This window comes from Mastomys coucha, unplaced genomic scaffold (genome assembly GCF_008632895.1).
Source record: "Mastomys coucha isolate ucsf_1 unplaced genomic scaffold, UCSF_Mcou_1 pScaffold20, whole genome shotgun sequence".
NCBI lineage: Eukaryota > Metazoa > Chordata > Mammalia > Rodentia > Muridae > Mastomys > Mastomys coucha.
The window spans coordinates 109,500,581-109,519,631 of record NW_022196903.1 but is presented as its reverse complement, the minus strand read 5'-3'; the positions used below and the strand labels follow the sequence as shown (position 1 = coordinate 109,519,631).

General features: G+C 39.8%; 1 protein-coding gene across 5 annotated transcripts in view; it reads right to left on the bottom strand.

Annotated features, from left to right (window-relative positions):
* Positions 1–19,051, bottom strand: part of Zfand4 (zinc finger AN1-type containing 4) — a 72,129-nt gene that overhangs the window by 44,727 nt on the left and 8,351 nt on the right. For 4 of the 5 annotated variants that reach the window (XM_031383055.1, XM_031383056.1, XM_031383054.1 and 1 more), the window contains exons 2-4: positions 15,975–16,274; positions 2,867–2,942; positions 1,720–1,787 (exon numbers count right to left, since the gene is read on the bottom strand). In XM_031383055.1, coding sequence (XP_031238915.1) covers positions 1,720–1,787; positions 2,867–2,942; positions 15,975–16,236 — 406 coding nt within the window. In that variant the 5' untranslated portion in view covers positions 16,237–16,274. Of the gene's footprint in view, positions 1–1,719; positions 1,788–2,866; positions 2,943–9,175; positions 9,318–15,974; positions 16,275–19,051 lie in introns of those variants that run through there. The other variant, XM_031383058.1, reaches the window with a different exon arrangement.

The following is a 19,051-nucleotide window of genomic DNA, read 5'->3' as shown; positions in this document are numbered from 1 at the left end:
AATACCTAGCATGCCCAAGGTCCTGGGTTCAGTCTGCACTAGCAAAAGAAAACAACAAAATAAAGCAACAACAACAAAGTAAATCTCTTTTCGCTTTAAGAATAGACCTTTCTACAGCTGTTCCTTTAAGTGGTTAAAAGGGCACAAGAAAGCATAGGGAAAACCACTGTGTGCTAAACTGCACTGTGTCAAGAAGGCTCAGCGAGTTGTGTCCTGAAAGGCTCCTCTCATGACTCAGTGTCTTAATCAGGGTGTGTGTGTCCAAGCAGAACATAGGAGACTCACACAGACCTACTGGACCCACCAACACTCTTCACAGCTGGTAGCCCAGTGATAGCCAGCTGTCCTCAAGTTCCCAAGCTGCCTGACTTACTTTACTCATTAACAAAGCTGGAACACCGCTCACAGTGCCCTAAGTGGTGGCACCAACAGCGATGCCGCTGTGCAGCAGTGTACTCCCCTGGTGTGCACAGGCTCAAGGTTCACCTGCCAGCACCAGAAAGAAAAGTGAAATAAAAAGAAACACTAGAATAAAAATAATAAACTCTGAAAGCAATAAGGTGAAAGTATTAGAGATGCCATGGTGTAAATTTAGCATCACTACTTCTGAAGCACAACATTTTGACTTGTTCTTTCACAGTCAGAAAAATGTGTAAGCCTTAAAATGATATTATCCATAGAGCTTCCTGCCTTCTCTGAGACACCTATGTTGTCTGAGCTTATTTGTAACTTTCAATCCTCCCACCTTAGACATGGTTAAGAGGACAGGCAAATGGCACAGTATCCAGAACTATTTTCAAAATGTAAAGTCCCAGGCTGGCAAGATGGCTCAGCAGGTAAAAGCACTGACTGCTCTTCCAAAGGTCCTGAGTTCAAATCTCAGCAACCACATAGTGGCTCACATCCACTCGTAATGAGATCGGACGCCCTTTTCTGGTGTGTAGGAAGACAGCTACAGTGAATTACACTGGAGCGAGCAGGACGGAGCGAGCAGGGCCAGAGCTCAATTCCCAGCAGCCACAAGATGGCTCATGGTCATCTATACAGCTACAGTGTACTCATACACATAAAATAAATAAATCTTTAAAAAAATGTAAAGTCCCAATTCCACTACTATATCACTAAGAAGTAATTATTACCAAAACCACTAAAGCCATTCCTAACCAGCACAGGGTGCCTTACACCAGGAGGTGGGTGCTGAGGCTGCGTGTGCATAACTCTGCATAAATGAACACTCACTGGGAGTTTGCCATCTAAAAGCAATACAGTTTAGTATATAATTTTAGAAAGGGAAGGTTTTTTTTCTTGTGCTGTTTTACTTGTTATTTTGAGGCAAAGCCTTAACATTTTAATAATCTAATCCTAATCAAAATTATGAAGTATAGAGATATAATTTGACATGTGGGAATAAGCCAGCAATGGAACCTATACTCAGCTTCCAGTTTTCTAGTTTGTGGAGGATCAAAACAGCCTGAAAACCTTCTAAAAGCGAGGGTCACAAAGTAGGACTGTTGTGAGCATGGCTTTATGTGGTGGGGTGCAGATGACAAAGCTGACTTGGGCCAGTGAGCATACCAGAAAGTTGGATGAAAACCTGTGGTGGCTTCTATAGGAATGGCCCCCATAAACTCTTATGTTTGAATGCTTAGTCATTAATCCCTGAAGAATAGTACTAAGTTACTTAAGAGTAATCATTAGATTGCTTTAATGTATGCCTACCTTTTCTAGTACTTATCGGTCCACCACGCATAGCCAATACCAGCTTCAAGGTACAACCTTCTGAAATGCTGTGAATAATTAGCACAAAAATAAACTACAATCATCAAATAACATTCAGTGTCAAATGAACCACTAATTATGTGCTGGTTTATTAGTGCTATTATGTATTCCCTAAAATATGAAAAAAGATACAGCAATATGAGTAAATGGAAGATACTAATATATTTACCCATATGAATTACAGAAAATTTATAAATTCTCATAAGCTTTATAAAAAAGGGGGGGCCCAGCTTGGAGACAGTGGCACACACCTTTGATCCCAGGCTCCAGAGGCAGAGGCAGGTAGATCTCTGAGTTCAAGGCCAGCCTGATCTATAGAACAAGTTCCAGGGCAGCCAGAGCTACACAGAGAAACTCTGTCTCAAAAATACAAAAAGGAGGACAAAAAAAAAAAAAAAAAAAAAAAAAAAAAAAAAAAAAAAAAAAAAAAAAAAAAAAAAAAAAAAAAAAAAAAAGCTTAGTCAAAACCCAAAGAACTAGGAAACACCAGCAAAATAAAAATAACACGGAAAATCCAGCAGCTCTCCCAAGTCCTAGTGTTCTTCCAGTTCAAGGCCACCTCTCACCTCCTAATTCCTTTGTCTTGAGAGTAATAAATTACATGACAGGAAAGAGAAAGGTCAAAAGTCAGAAAGCACATCTGTCACCACCAGTGCACATGGTGTACAGTGTCACTTCATAAAGAGAAAATGGGTCCTACTAAATAAAGTCTCAGTGGTCGGCAACTCTCACGTGCCCAAAACTTGTGAAATGGAAAGAAAAGAAACTGGGCCAGGTGAGAGTGGGTCAGTATTCAAAGAAAAAAGCAGAGAGGACGAGACGTTAATACAGTCACTCGAGGAGGCAGGGACATGAACCTAACAGGTGAACTACGAAGATCAGAGAACAGAGATCAGTAACAAAGATGGTACTGAGCCAATGCAGCTAGAAGTCAGAATTCATGAGACCTGGGTGTCAGAGAGTTGTTCTGCAGAGGCATGAAGAAACCAGCCATGTGGAGTCATGATATTGAGTACCTATAAAGAAAAGTCATGTGCACTCCTAATACTGAGTACCTATAAAGCTGCTAATGTGCAGTTACACTCACTTGTAATCATTCAAGCAATAATCATCTTCAAGCTCCAGGTTATTCCAAATTAAGTGCTGCTGACAGATGGGAATACCTTAAGGAAAGGTGATAATAAAAAGTGTTTAAAATTTCAACACTACCTCTAAAGAGATACATCACCGTTTCATTAAAGAGCTTAGAAAACTTATGAATTAAACACACCTCTGGTTGCCTTTAAAATCTTTCCTTTGCCCAGATTTCTTTAAATACTCATGGTTTGCCATGGCTTATTCCCTTTCATCGATCGCAGTGGGAATCTATTCCCCAAGAACGCTAGGAGAATCTCTGATTACTACTTACTTTGCCATGATTTAGCATATCTGAGTATTCATGTCTATAATATATGAGATAGAAACTAGAAGAAGCCTGCTCAGGATGCTGGTTTCACAGAAGCATTACAGTCTGGGTGCTTTGATCCTAGCAACCACAATTATACTTTGTGTATAATATATCTGTGTAGCCAGCAGAAATGTATATCTGGTGGCTCTCAAGACTGAGAGCCCATGGATTCAAGGTTCCAAGTAAGTTCATTCTAAGGCCACTTCTCTTGGCATGTAAGCAGTTACCAGTCCACTGTACACTCACATGGCCTCGTCTTTCTATGAGAACACTGAGAAAGAACTCTCATGTCTCTTCTTACAAGATGCTAACATGAGAACTGCACCAATATGACCTCATATCCTAATTTGTCTACTAAAAGCTTCAATCCATAAATGCCATCAATTGAGGATTAGGGCCCCCAACCAAAGAATTATGGGAAAATCTGGGCATGATCCCAGTCATTAGAAGACTAAGGGAGTAAGAGAGTGACTTTGAGGCTACCCTGGGCTATTTAAGATGTTCCAGGCCAGCGTGGACTAACTCTATAGTGAACAAGTATCCAAGAGATCAGTTGTAGGGACATGAACACTCAGCCATATTGGTGTGTCTCTACATATTACAGATTAAACATGAGTCTTTTTTTTTTTTTTTGGAGGGCCTTAGCAAAACTGAGGCTGAGACAAGTTTATTGTAAGCAATCAGACTTCTTATACCTTTATCAGAAACAAAATATAATTGTGGTTGCTAGGATCAAAGCAATTATAGTTTTTAGTATACAATGGCATTTGCGAACTATACAGAGTACACAAGATTAACATCTGAGACCAATTGTCCTCTCAAGCCTCTGTATGCTTCACTGACTTTGAGGGGACACAGATACAGAAGTGGCCTGAATGCTTCACTGCCTGGAAGAGGGTCCTGATTTCTTAGGAACTGAAAGGCACATAGTACACCAGGAGCCACAGGCTCTAGCTGAAAAACTTAGGATGCATGTCTCTCAAGGCAGCTAGACCGGCGAAGGCTTCCAATTTGGTGTTTTTATGTGATTAATGAGGGTGGAAACAAGTGGGTCTCTGTATTTATATCTGTTTCATGTGCCTTTTGTTGGGTTCTTGTTTTCTTCTGTTTAAATATGATTCTTATGATGTTTTCTTAAAAAATTTTAGGCAGGTGTATGTTAAAAATATATTTACATTTGCACTGAGAGTTATGTAAGTAAAACCATTATAATCTCTTGCTAGTTGAGGACAGAAATTACAGATCATCTCAATAGACACAGAAAAGGCCTTTGACAAAGGTCTGCAACTCTTCCTAATAGAAGCCCTGAAGAAACCAGAGGAACACACTTCAACATAATAATAAAGGCTACACGCAACATAAGTACAACCAACATGATGTTAAATGGGCCAAAACTTAAAAGTATTGCTTCTAAAATCAAGAACAAGACAGGGTATCCATTCTTGCTATTCCTATTCAATATATTGATCAAAGTTTTAGCTACATTAGTAAGACAAGAAATAAAAGGGATGGGCTGGAGAAATGGCTCAGTAGGCAAGAGCACTGACTGTTCTTCCGAAGTTCCTGAGTTCAAATCCCAGCAACCACGTGGTGGCTCACAACCACCCCTAATGAGATCTGACGCCCTCTTCTGCCATGTCTGAAGACAACTAGAGTGTACTTATGTATAATAATAAATAAATCTTTGGGCCAGAGCAAGCAGAGACTGAGCAAGCAGAGTTGACCAGAGTGAGCAGATGTTCTAAAAGAAAAAAAGGGGAAAAAAGAAATAAAAGGAATAAAAATAAGAATGGTTGAAGTCAAAGTATTTATCTTTATTTGTAAATGACATGATCCTATACTTAAAAGACCCTAATGACTCACATTAGATACTCTTAGCAAAGTAGCAGAATAGACAGAGATAGGCAAATTTTCTATATATTAATAACAAACTTGCTAAGAAAGAAGTCAGGAAGAGAAATTCTATTTGTAATAGTTCCCCCAAAATAAAAATAAGATGGCTAAAAATATACCTAACAAGGACGTGAATGATCTCTGCAATGAAAAAACTAAAGTAATGAGGGAAACTGAAGGCACAAGGTGACAGAAAAGCTCCCTCCCTCATACTCGTGGGCTGGCAGAATCAATACTGTAAAACTGGCTATGTTATCAAAAGCAACCTAAAGATTCAATACAATCCCCATTATACTTCTGATCTTTTTCACAGAAATATAAAAACAATCCTAAAACTCATATGGAATCACCAAAGACCAGAAATAGCCAAAGGTCTCTTTAGCAAATGTTGAGGTTTTATAATACCTGATTTCAGTACAAAGCTGTAATAATAATATTATAAAAAATAGGGTGACCCTGACATAAAAAACATATTTAGGAGCCAGCAAGATAGCTCAGCAAGTAAGTGTTCATCTCTAAGACTGCTGACCTGAGTTCAATTCCTAAAACCCACATGGTGGAAAGAGAGACCTAACTGAAAGAGGAAGTGATTTTAAGTGAGGGAGGAGATGGATGGATGGATGGATGGATGTGTAATAGAACCCACATGGCATGAAAGCAGAAGGGAACTATTTGAGAAGAGACAGGAGACCAGCAAGAGGAAGGAAAGGCTAGGAAAGGCGATGGCATAGGTCATTAGGAGAGGGGAGTGAACAGGAGAAGAGTGAAATTATCTGTATGTAAGAAAATGTCTGGGTGCCATGTTGCTGGTTCAATGCTGTAGCTGAGCAAGCTTGAGTGGTTGGTGTGTCCTGCTCTGTGTGCTACTGCTGGATGCTGTGAGGGGAATTCAGGTGAGCTCTGAACTCGTAGTATGGATGCATTGACCTATGATGATGTGCATGTACTCTTCACTCAAGAGGAGTGGTCCCTGCTGGATCCATCTCAGAAGAGACTTTACAAAGATGTGATGCTGGAGATCTACAGGAACTTCATTGCTATAGGATACAATTAGGAAGACCTTAATATTGAAGAACACTGTCAGAGTATTAAAAGATATGGAAGGCTCTTTAGAATTTAATGAAAATGAAGAAACATCATGCCAAAACTTATGGGACACAATGAAAGCAGTGGCATGAAAGAAGTCCTGCTGGAGAGAAACCCTATGAAAATATACAATGTGATAGAACCTGCAAATATCACAGTCATCTTCAAAAGCATGAAAGAATTCAAACTTGAGAAAAACCCTCTGAAGGCTTTCACCAGAGTAAAGCCCTTGAATGTCATAGTAGTCTCCAAATACATAAAAAAAACCAGATACTGGAGAGAAACCCTACAAATGTAATCAATGTAATAAAGCCTTTTCACAACACTGTTATCTTCGAATACATGAAAGAACACATACTGGAGAGATACTCATGAATGTAGTCAACATGGCAAAGCCTTTGCACATCACTGTACTTTGTGCTTGCATAAAAGAACACATACCGAAGAGAAACCTTATGAATGTATTTAATGTGGTAAAGCCTTTGCACAAAGCAGTTATCTTCAAATACATAAAGTAATACATACTGGAGAGAAACCCTATAAATGTAATCAGCATGATAAAGCCTAGTCACAACAGAGTCAACTCCTAATACATAAAAGAACACATACTGGAGAGAAACCTTATAAATGGAGTCAGTGTGGTAAATCATTTGTATCTCTCAGTCAGCTTCAAACTCATAAATTTCATACTGGAGAGAAACCTTACAAACGCAATCAATGAGATAATACCTTTTCACAAAACAGTCTTCTCCAAATGCATAAAAGGCATCATGCCGGAGAGAAGCCCTATGAATGTAATCACTGTGGGGAAGTCCTTGCATGTCACAGTAGTCTCTGGAGACACAGAAGGAATTGTCTGGGAGAGGAACCCTATGAAGGTATTTTACATGGTGAGGTCTTTGCACATTTTTGTAGCCTTCATCATCACGAAAGTATTCATACTGCAGAGAAACCATATGAATGGAAGAAATGTGGTAAAGCTTTTGCACATTACAGTTATCTCTTAATGTAGAAAAGAACAGATATTAGAAATTGTTATTAGAAGTGTTATCAAAGTGGTGAGAGGACTCAATTAGGCAGAGTCAGGCTGATTCCATAACAGGATTCAATCTGGCAGTTTGGGAGAGTGAGCTCAGTTTATGTTTGCCAGAATGGAAAAGTGCCAAACAAGTCAATTCCAGGAAAAACCACCCCTCATGGGCAGCCAATCAAGAGCTTTAGAAGCTACTCAACCATCTAGCTTGAGCCAAGTATAGTTAATTAGCAAAAGCCCCCCAAATCCTCCAGATCCTTAGCCAATACAAACGTACCATACCCCTCAAGATAGAGCCATGAGAAAGAAAGGTAAAAGTCGCCCACTCCTACCCTAAAAGTTTCAAAGTGGCCTGAAAAGCCCGCACCTCTATCTGCCATCCTGGTACATGGCAGACCTCTGCATGCGGGTTCTCTGCACAGTAAACACTCTTTGCTGCTGCATACTGTTTAAGTCTAGGGTATCATTCTTCGTGAGTCATGGACCCTCACAGTGATAAAGCTTTATAACAATACAGTTATGTCTGAATACATGAAAATAGACATACTGGAGAAAAGCCCAATGAGTGTAATCAGTATGGTATTGCCTTTGTATAACATCATCATCTTTGAATACATAAAAAAAGCATACTGTAATGAAATTCTAAGAATGTAATCAGTGTGGTATTGCCTTTGTATAACATTTTGCATATCATAGTCATCTTCAAAGCCATGAAAGAATTCATTCTGGAGAAAAACACTATGAAGGTATTAAATATGGTGGAGCTCTTTGCACATCCCAGTTATGACTAAATACAGAAAAGAACACATGCTGGGAGAGTAAACATAGGAAAGTATTCAGTGTGGTAAAGTCTTTGCATATCATAGTCATCTTTGAATATATAAAAGAACACATACTGGAGAGAACCCCTACAAATATAATCAATGTGATAAAGCCTTTAAACATCATAGCCATCTTCAAAGGCATGAAAAAAAATCACACTGGAGAGAAACTCTATGAATGTCTCTAATATGTTGAAGCCTTTGTACATTTTTGTAGTCATCATCATGACAGTATTCATACTGGAGAGAAATCCTATGAATGCAAGCAATGTCGTAAACCCTTTGCACATTGTTATCACTGAATGTAAAACACAGACTGTAGAGAAACCTTATAAATGGACTCACTGTGATAAAGGCTTTGCACATCACAGTAGTCTCCTAATACATAAATGAACACATTCTGGAGAGAAACCCTATGAATGTAATCAATGTGGTAAAGCCTTTGCATGTAGCAGGAGTTTTTCATGAGAAAATCATACTGCAGAGAAGCCCTATAAATGTACTTAAATGTGTTAAAGTTTTACATTTCAGTGTAGTCTTTTTTTATTAAACTAATAAAACTTATTTTAAAATATAAAAAAAGAAAATGTCATATGGAACCCTTCATCTTGTATGCTAATTTAAGAAAACAAAAAAAAATAGAAAATATTAAAGAGCTTAATTGCCATTCTAATAGGAAGTCAAGATAATTACACTGTACTTTGAAACTATGAAAATAATTTAATGAATGCTAATTTTTTAAAAAAAGAAAGAAAAATCATATGCTAAATAGGGAAGCTAGTACAGTATAAGATCCTTACATTAATATAAACATTTATTACATATTTATTTATTGTGCGTCTACACACACGCCAGTCCACATGTAGAGGTCATAGGTCACATTCTGGAGTTGCTTCTCTGCTTTGATCATAGAGATCGCAGGGATCAAACTCAGGTCAAGGCTTGGCAAGAGGTGTCCCTAACTGATGAGTCACGTCACTGGCTATCAGCTTGATAGGAAACTAGCACTCTGCATGAATGTTTATAAGGAGGATTCAGGCAGTTCCATCACACTTGATCAGAGATGTGATTAGAAGGAAGGGCTTGGCTGCTGATATAGCAAACCCACACACTCACCAAAAGCACTCGTTACTTCATAGGCACCAAGAAGCAGCAGCCTGAGTTTCACTCATTATTGCTGAATATGTTGATACACTGTTACATGATACAAGCATGGTGTCATCTTAGAAGGTGACAGAAATAGACACTCTACTTCTGCCTTCATAGTTTCCATCATAAAGAATGATAAAAAAAAGAAAAAGAATGTCACTAAGCAAACAATAAAAATAAATCCTAAGTAGGATGAAGAAGCTGATTTCCAGGATTATCACATAATAATATTCAAACTCCAGTTTCATTAAATAACTGTGCATCATGCAAAGAAATAAATACAGTAGCACATTTATAGAAGAAATCAATAACTAGCCCTGAAGAAGCACAAATATTAGACTTACTAGACAAAGGTTGTAAATTATCTATTAAATGCACTCAACAAGGACTCAGTGCCAGCCAGGTCCCCCAAAGATCACCAGGACATCCTATACCCAAACCAGACACCACTTTTCTCAGGGCCATACGACATGCTAGGCTCAAGCACTGCAGAGGACATTCTGTTTCCGGGGTGAATGGGCACAGAGCCTGGGAGTTACTCTCAGTAGCCACACATCTCAGAGTACTGCCCTGCCAGCACTAAGCGACAATTAAGCCACGGCTACCTCAAGAACTGAACTGAACTTTTTTTTTTTTTTTTTTTTTTTTTTTTTTAGTTATTCAGTAGTCACAGGGGAAAAGAAGAGATGAAAACTTAAGAGTGATTTTTCCATCTTCAAATACTCTAATATTTTAAACTCTCACTGCAATACAGTTTTATGGCTATCTTTTGTTTCATGTTCATTTTTCTAAGTGAAATTTCCATGTCTGATATGTATAAAATTGATTTTTATGACTGGTGATATACTGTATTAATATAGAGAATTCTAGATATTAAATACACATCTTACTAACAAAATAAATTTCAATCTCAAAATAAAAAGGCCAAAGTAAGTGTATGTGAGTGCTGGTATCGGGTACCAGTTGAGGCTAAAAGAGGGTTTCAAATCCCCTGGAAATGGAGTTACAGTCAAGAGCGGCCTAACATGGGTGCTGGCAGCTGAACTCAGGTCCCCTTCAAGAATGGTATGCACTCTTGACCTCTGAGCCCTGTCTCCAGTCCACCTACCCACCACCTTTTTAAAAGATTCACTTGAGATAAAAGGTCATACTACATCCTTGCATGGACTGCTAGAGTCTCTGAGAAATAAAAGGGAGACAGTCGGAAAGCCTTCCTGGGTGCTGCAACACACTAGCTTTATGGGAAAGAAAGACCGGGAGGAAATTCTGGGAAACATAACAGTAGAGAAACTCCAAGTCGTGACTTGAAGGACTGGGTCCTTACTGGGGCTTGCTGTCTTCCTAGAAAGGAGGGATGTAACTGCCGCAGGATAGAACCTCTGCTCCAGATGACAGCCTCTAAAAATTTGTATTTTATTTTCAATAACAAACGGCAGGGGGAGAGGAGGAGGAGGAGAGGGAAAGGGAAGAAGTAAGAGAGAGAAGTAGAGTAAGGGAGGACACAGACTTTAAGGGCTGCACCTACACAGGGCAGGATGGTTCTAGGGAAATTCTTTCTCCTGGACACTTGACTGCAGCAGTGGCAGAAGCCACTTTAAAAAGCTACCCGAGTCAGCAGCTAGTCAGCTCTAGAGAGAAGGGCCCCATCCTGCTCAGCTTCCCCTGGGACCCCAGGATATGTGTCTGAGGACTGATGATTGGGAGAACTTTGAGCCATAACTACACAGCTTCCCAAAAGGTAGAAATCTGGTGTGAGCTTAGACCTGGTCAACCACTTAGAGCAGGGGTTTTCAACCTGTGGGTCGTGACCCCTTTGAGACAGAATGACCCTTTCACAGGAGTTGCTTATGATCATTGGAAAGCACAGATATTTACATTGTGATGTATAACAATTACAAAATTACAGTTGTAAAGTAGCAATAAAAATAATTTTATGGTTGAGCATCACTACAGCATGAGGAACTATATTAAAGGACCACAGCATTAGGAAAGTTGAGAACCACTAACTTAGAGGCAGACCTCATACACAAGAGGACCAACACAAGTGTCTGTCTCTGCCCTTCTGCTATGAGCAAGCAGGCAGATGAAGGGCCATACAACAGCAGAGGCTGATGGTACATTAGCTCCACCCCTTCTAGGAGCCACACAGAAGCAGGCTCAGCTGCTTCTTGGGGCCCAAACCTGACCCAAGGGGAACTACACAGAGATGGATCAACAACTCCTCCATTCCTGGACCTCCCCACACCCCAAAGACATCACAGAGACAGGACCAACATCCACACAACAGTCCCATAAGGCAGGACCTTCATACACACTCCACTCTAGCAAGAGACTGCACAAAAGATGACTTTCTCCAGCCCCTCATTCTGTCAAGGAAAGAAAAAGCATAAAGACTCTGCATTCCTCACAAAATTTTCTTTCCTTCATCTCAAAAGAAAACCATGTAATTATGTAGTGAGTTTCACATGTGTAGATAATGTAATTTGATCATATTCACTCCCTTTATTCTCTCTCAATCTCCCAGCTACTCCTCTCCCAGGTCCCCTCCTACTTCATGATTTTCTAACTGACCCTCTGAATTGAATTAAGGCCGCCCACATGGGCATGGATGTGATGTTAACTTATTACTAGCGTATAAAAACTTAGCAATGGCTACAGCACTGAAAAATCACTCACTCAGCTCACTAGCCATTGTCTGGCAACAGCTTCTAGGAGTGTTGTCTCATAAACGTCCTCCCCCCATCCAGTCTGGGATGCTCCATCTACAGGTAACCTCAGCCTTGAATTCATGAATATAATAGTCATATCATGTTCATATGGCAATTTCAAGATAGTCCTCGCCATCCCCAGGGTCTTAATTCGTTCTGCACTTCTTCAGTATTCCCTAAACCTTGAGGCAGGTATCAGATAGAGTCTCACTTGGGGCTGAATGCTCAACAATCACTCTGACCAGTTATGAGTCTCTACCACTGCCCACCACAAAAAGAAGTTGTTCTCTAACTACATATGACAGCAGCACAAATCTATAATTATAAACATAATATTTCTAAGTCATTTTGACATAAGTCCATTTATCAAAACAGTCATAATACTTTCAAACTCTAAGGCCTACAAGGCCCACAGCTATGGATTTTACAGTATCAGGCATGACCTCCCTCATGTGGTGTGGCCTCAGATCCAATCAAAGAGTGACTACCTTGTCACGGTCAGGCTGCTACTGCACCATGGGCCATTTACATTGCAGTTCAGTATTTTAGAATGAAGGCCCACATCTGGGCAAGACCATTGATCAACTTTTTCCCCCAGTGGCTTGCATAGCAACTTCTAGCACAATGAAGACGTTTCTAGCTTATTTACAGCTTGATTTCTCTGTGTCCTGCTAACAAAGTGGACTGTGTCCTCAGCGATAGTTCTAACATCTGGTTCTGCTGGGCAACCAAGAGTGACAGTAGTAGTCTGTATTGCTTTGGGGACTTCTGGAGACTTCCAGACCATAACTAATAAGGAAGAATAATACATGTGGCACTGGAATTTTTGTTTAATAACCTAAGGCTTCTGGGAGTAGCATTAACTACCCATGCAGGATAACTGTAGGTTCAAATTCCCTTTTTAAAAAAATTTTATGTAAAATCAGTTTTTTACTTCCAAAATGATCACTCCCAATACAATACCTGCACACCACCGTAGCTCTGCAGCTCTTGGGAGCAATATTAAACCCTGAACCCTCTTCATTTCAAGCAACTTCATCTTCATTTAAAGGCTACTGTTAACAGGATTTTAATTCTCTTTTGATTTGCTTAAGCCTTCACACAGTTTATTAAGCAGCATTTATTTACTTTCCAACAAGTGCCCACTTTTTGCCCCAGCTGTACTCACTGTACTGAGACACTCTTGGCCCAGGCAACCAAGCCAACCTACAGGTTTTCCTATGTGAAGCACTGGCCTTATTCTTTCATAAGAGTGTCTTATCAGTAATACAAAAATCTTCATTTGTCCTCATCCAGTGTCCTTGCACTTCCATTACTATGAATAAGAAGTCTACTGTTAAGTCCAGATCTTGGTTTATAATGCATCCTCTAATTAAAAGCAGAAAACATTGCTCCTTGGAAAATTAGTTGTGCTGATCAGTTTTTGTCAACTTGACACAAGCTAGAGTCATCTGTCAAGAGAGAATCTCAACTGAGCCTTGCTCTATCAGAACAGCAGTGAGAGGCTGGGAGAAGCCACTGGCAAAGGGGCAGCCTCAGCAGCGATGCAGTCCCAGGACTGATAGAACCATGGGGAGAAGCTGAGGCTTAGCGCTCCAAGAAGCCAAGGGACTGAGGGAGCCATGGGGAGAAGCTGAGGCTTAGCGCTCCAAGAAGCCAAGGGACTGAGGGAGCCATGGGGAGAAGCTGAGGCTTAGCACTCCAAGAAGCCAAGGGACTGAGGGAGCCATGGGGAGAAGCTGAGGCTTAGCACCCCAAGAAGCCAAGAGTGGCCGTTAGTGAAGAGGCAGCTTCAGTGGTTGAGGAAACCACAGCACAGACGATTCTTAGGGAGTGGAGCCAGCCTGAGCCTGAGACAGAGTTGTATGCAGGGTGCAAAACTGAGCCGATAGGCAGGACTAACCAAGTGTGAGTGCCAGGCCATGGACACTGCACTATTTATACTGTGGGATTTGGTTTGGTTGTGCTCTAACTATAATTGTCCGTTGGTTCTTCACTCTTAACATAACAAAGTATATACCTCGCTTTTGATTTTATAGGAACCCACAGCTAAGAGACTTTGGTTTTTTAAAGATTTTGAACTTTTATTTTTTTTGAACAGGGTTTCTCTGTGTAACTTCAGTCTTGGCTGATCTGGAACTCCCTGAGACCAGACTGGTCTCAAATTCAGAGAGACCCATCTGCCTCTACCTCCCAGGTGCTGGGATAAAGTCATTAAAGATGCGTCCTCAACTCTAGTGCAGTGTTTTGCACACCTCCTGGAAGGATGTCCATACCTTTGTAAACCACTGCTCTGGTTAGTAAGCTCCAGGAGGTGAGTTAGAAACCCAAGGTATATCCTTCCTCAAGTGTACAGCATGTACCACATCAGGTTCTCAGAAACATATGACACTATCTCCAGACTAAGCATTTTCCCTTGGTAAAGAAAATGGCTATTTTACATCTGGTAATTCATGTAATCCTCAGATTATTTGCAACAATTATAACTATTATATTCCTATTTTTGAGATTAAGAAATATTAATTTGACAGCCAGAGAGATGTGGTTAGCATGAAGCAATGAATTGGTGGCTAGCAGTGCTTGCAGCTTGCTGCTAAAGCCAGAAAAAGTTTGATCCCCAAGACTTATAGAGTAGAAAGAAGGAGTCAAGTCCCACAGTTGTCCTCTGACCTCACAGGTGTGCTGTGACAAGCACACACTCACATGGATGTTTACACACAAAATAAATTAAACTGTGACTTTAAAAATGAATGTTACTTTGTTAGTGGATTTGCTGCTTCTGCCCCTTCCAGACCCATTTACAATCCCTGTCACCTACTGCTTCCCTCTCTGCTTCAGTGCGATCACTCCAGGTCACCATGGCCTCCTCAGCCTAACCTCCACAGAGCCCTCTATCTCCCCTCCCACCAGCACTAGGTCTGCACTCAACAAGTCACCCAAAGGGAAAGCCCTCTGGAGGAGCAGCCATTCCCTCTCCATGACTAACTCAAGCACTGTCCCTCTGTCCTCTCCAGCCCAGGCTTGCTAACTGGAGCCTTGAGAGTCTTCCTGTGTTAGCTCCAATTCATGTCCAGGGAGGAAGAACAAAGGCCATCCAAAAAGGATTAAAATTGATTTTTCATGAAGGCTGTTCTTTTGAAGTCTCCTGCAGAACACAATGACTGTCACTGCCTTTGTTGCTTAAAAAAACAGGGGTGCATGTGCCATTATTTGATGTGGTTCTAGAGTCAGCTACCCCCTCAAACTACCTTAAGGGAGAGGACAAAGGGAAGGCAAATATTCAAAAACTCAAAAACCCAGAATCTTTGATCTCACACAGACAGACAATTCCACCCACTCGTGTCCTTCTGCAATTCTGTATTTAAGTTGGCTGGAAAGCAGTTCTAATTAGAATCTTCATATTACAAACAAGTTCCAGTTGACTCTCCCAATAGTTGACTCTATTAAGCGTTATATGGAATAATTTAATTTTTTAGCCCAAATTCGACAACTGAAATCTGGAAGACTAATTTTAACATAAAGTTACCATGACACCAGAAACATGTATACCACAAAAAGATATTACATGTCATCCAAAACCTTTACTATGTTAGAGGAACTTTGAAATATATGTAAATGTAACCCAAAACTTTCAGAAAATCTCCACATGGTACAAAAGGATTTACAAAGTGATGTCAAAAAAAGCAAGTTTCCAAAAGGAAAAAAATTATATTTCCCATTAAAAGCAACAGTAAAATAGTCACAGTACAATATGTGTATCATCCTACCTTGCAAAAAAAACTATTTTGAAATATTTATTTTATGCCATTAACATGATGCTAAAGTTCTGAATTGAGACAATCTTGTGGAGGGGTAAAGGCAGGAAAACAGGTAGTTTCTAAGCTGGAAGCTGATGAAGACATGGGATTCTATTATCCTGTCATCCTACTATCATATGCTTAAACTTCTACATTTAAATTTTGTCCACTAAAAAAATTATGTTTGATCTTCATATTATAGAAACAAAGACTAAAACATTTATAAGATGCTTAATCTTCATATTGTACAAAGACTAGTACCTTCCAATCTTTGAATTTTTCCTTTCACAGAGATAACAGCTTCAAAGGGTGAAACTCTTAGTTCAAAACATGTCCCAGTCAACGTTTCGATGAAGAGTTCCATGGTGTCATAGAAAGGAAGTTTGAAATAAAATGGTCCCACGTTATCTTCATTGAAGAATGGAGGCTCTTTTCTGTTATCCATTACTTTGACTTTTCTGACTCTTCTGGAATATGTTGTATGCAACTGTATTCCAATTCTACCCAAATCAGCTTTGAACATTGGTAATATGTATCGTTGTTCATGTTTGAGTTCTGTACCTGAAAAAAAAAAATGAACTTTCTAAAGCAAATCTGCTGGGAAGTCTCTCCTTTACTCAGATTTCCTGAAAAACCCTGGCTCACATTCACCTTCCAAGTCATCTAAGAACTTGTTCTATTGCCTTTACAAACTGTGCCTACAGTGAACCTTCTGTGCTGCCCTCTGCAGTCACTCCTGAAGTATAGATATACTGACCATGAAGAATAGATATGCTTTCAATTCTTTACAGTTCCTTACTAGAGCTTTGCATTGTTGTTAATACACAGCATATGGCCAACAAACATTTTTGCTATTATTCAAATTCAATGTATTAATATGGTTCTATAAGATTTTCCAAGTGTATATATGTCCTTTTCTGAAACATGTTTCTCTTTTAAGCCATATAAAATTTTAGAGTCTTTATTACACTGGATACGAAAAATGGCATATCAATAGGTTCCTGTAAAATTTGATCCACTAAATAACAAGTATTTAAGTTTCCAAAGATGATCAGCCATTCTAGCATTAAGAGGTAATTTTATAGACACTAAGAGATCTCTAGTCACAAGCATATGATATTTAATGAGCATGAGAGACAAATGTATCAGAAAGAAGCATATGGTAAATTAAGAGTGCAGAAACAGGGGCCTATCATGACTGCCCTCTGAAAGGCCCAACAAACAGCTTAAAGAGTCAGATGCAGATATTTACACCCAACCAATAGACAGAAGCTGCTGACCCCTGTTGTTGGATTTGGGAAAAGCTGAAAGAAGCTGAGGAGGAAAGCGACCCTGTATGAGGACCTACAGTCTCAAGTAACCTGGACTCCCGAGATTGCTCAGACACTGAGTCACCAACCAGGCAGCATACACCAGCTGATATGAGGCCCCAACACATAGACAACAGAGGCCTGCCAGGTCTGGTTTCAGTCAGAGAAGATGTACCTAACTCTCGAGAAACTTGAGGCCCTAGGCAGTGAGGAGGTCTGGTGAGGTGTGGGTAGTGGGGACATTCTCTTGGAGACAGGGGTTCGGGAGGAGGTGTGGGATGTGAAACAGTCAGAGGATGGACTGGGAGGGAGATAAAGTCTGGAATATAAAATAAGATTAAAGAATAAAAAAATTAATAAAAAAATAAGAGTATAGAACTAGCAGCAAGGGTGATCACACTGAAAAACTGCTGTTATTGGTGAAAACTTTGTCAGCTTAGACTAAGCTTAAACTACAAAAATATGTATCTTTATGAATAGAGGAGGCAATCTTTTTTCAAAGTAGTTTTGTTGATATATAATTCATATACCACAAATTGATTCACAACCATTACTTTCACTTGACATCTAAAATTTACTCACTTTTAACACTAAAAATGTCCAGCCACCACAACTATTGATGGGGACTAAGCAAGGGCTTTGAGTATGCCAACCAAGTGTTCTAGCAGTGAGTGCAACCAGAAGCTTCTTGTACAACATAATACAACATTTTCACCACCCCAAAACCCTTACACTCAATAGCCATCATTCCCAACTTTCCCATTCTGCCTCTCAGTCCAAGGCAACAACTATTGTAATTTCTTTCTCTATCAATGCTTATTCCTGACACATAAATAAATGATATATGATATTTTGCAACTGGATACTATGGTTTTGCAAAATGTTTTCAAAGTTCATCCATGTATCAATACTTCATTCATCTGGTGGATGAATAATAGTCCCCTGTGTGTCCTGGTGCATATTATCTATTTGTCACTGGTTTATGGTGTTTGGATGGGTTTTAATTTGCAGCTAATACAAATACTGCTATAATGAACAATAAGCTTTCATGTGGACAAGATTTCCTTTCTTGGTGATATATATTCAGAAGGAAATAGGTGTGCTGGGTCACATGGCAACTGTATTAAGCAATTTGTAGAATTAATTATTAAAGCGTTTTCCATGTAGTTCAAACCATTTCATAATAAACAACAAATGAGAGTGCAGATGTCTTCATATCTTTATCGATACTTTTTATTGTCTTTTTATTAAAGTTGTCCTAGTGAGTACATGGTAGAGCATCATAGTTATGATTTGTACTCTCAAATGATTCTGAGCATCGTATTTGATGATAGCCCTCTGCACCTTATTCTTGGAAAATATTCAAAGTCTTCGCCTAGTCTTTATCACTGGTTTAAACGGATCTAAATGAAATCCCCAAATAATGGGGGAAGACAGTCCCAACTGGACATTTCTTGTCACCAAATGAAGCTTCCAGTACCAGGATTGAGTACATCTAATTGAGTTGTTGGCCAAAGGGCTCACAAGAATCCCCAAACAACCCAGACCATTACCAAGAAAGAGTACACATGGTGGGACTCATGGCTCCAGCAGCACGTGTATAGTAGAGGATGGCCTAATCAGTCATCAAGGGCAGGAGAGGCTCTTGGTCCTGTGAAGGTTCTATGCCCCAGTGTAGGGGAATGCCAAGGCCAGGAAGTGGGAGAGGGTGGGTTGTTGAGCAGGGGGTGTGGGGGGGGGGCGGACAGGGTTTTTCTTTTTTTTTGTTTTTTTTCTTTTTTTCAGAGAGGAATCTGAGAAAGGAGATATCATATGACATGTAAATAAAGAAAATATCTAATAAAATTTTAAAAAGACTATAGGTTTCTCTCTACAAACTGACAGCAAGACCACATTGCTAAAAACTACGCCTACAGAAGTCATTGAAAATGAAGATAGCAAGCTAGTGCCTGCAGAGAGACTTCACCTCTATGTTCTAGTGCCTGCAGAGAGCCTTCGCCTCTATGTTCTAGTGCCTGCAGAGAGCCT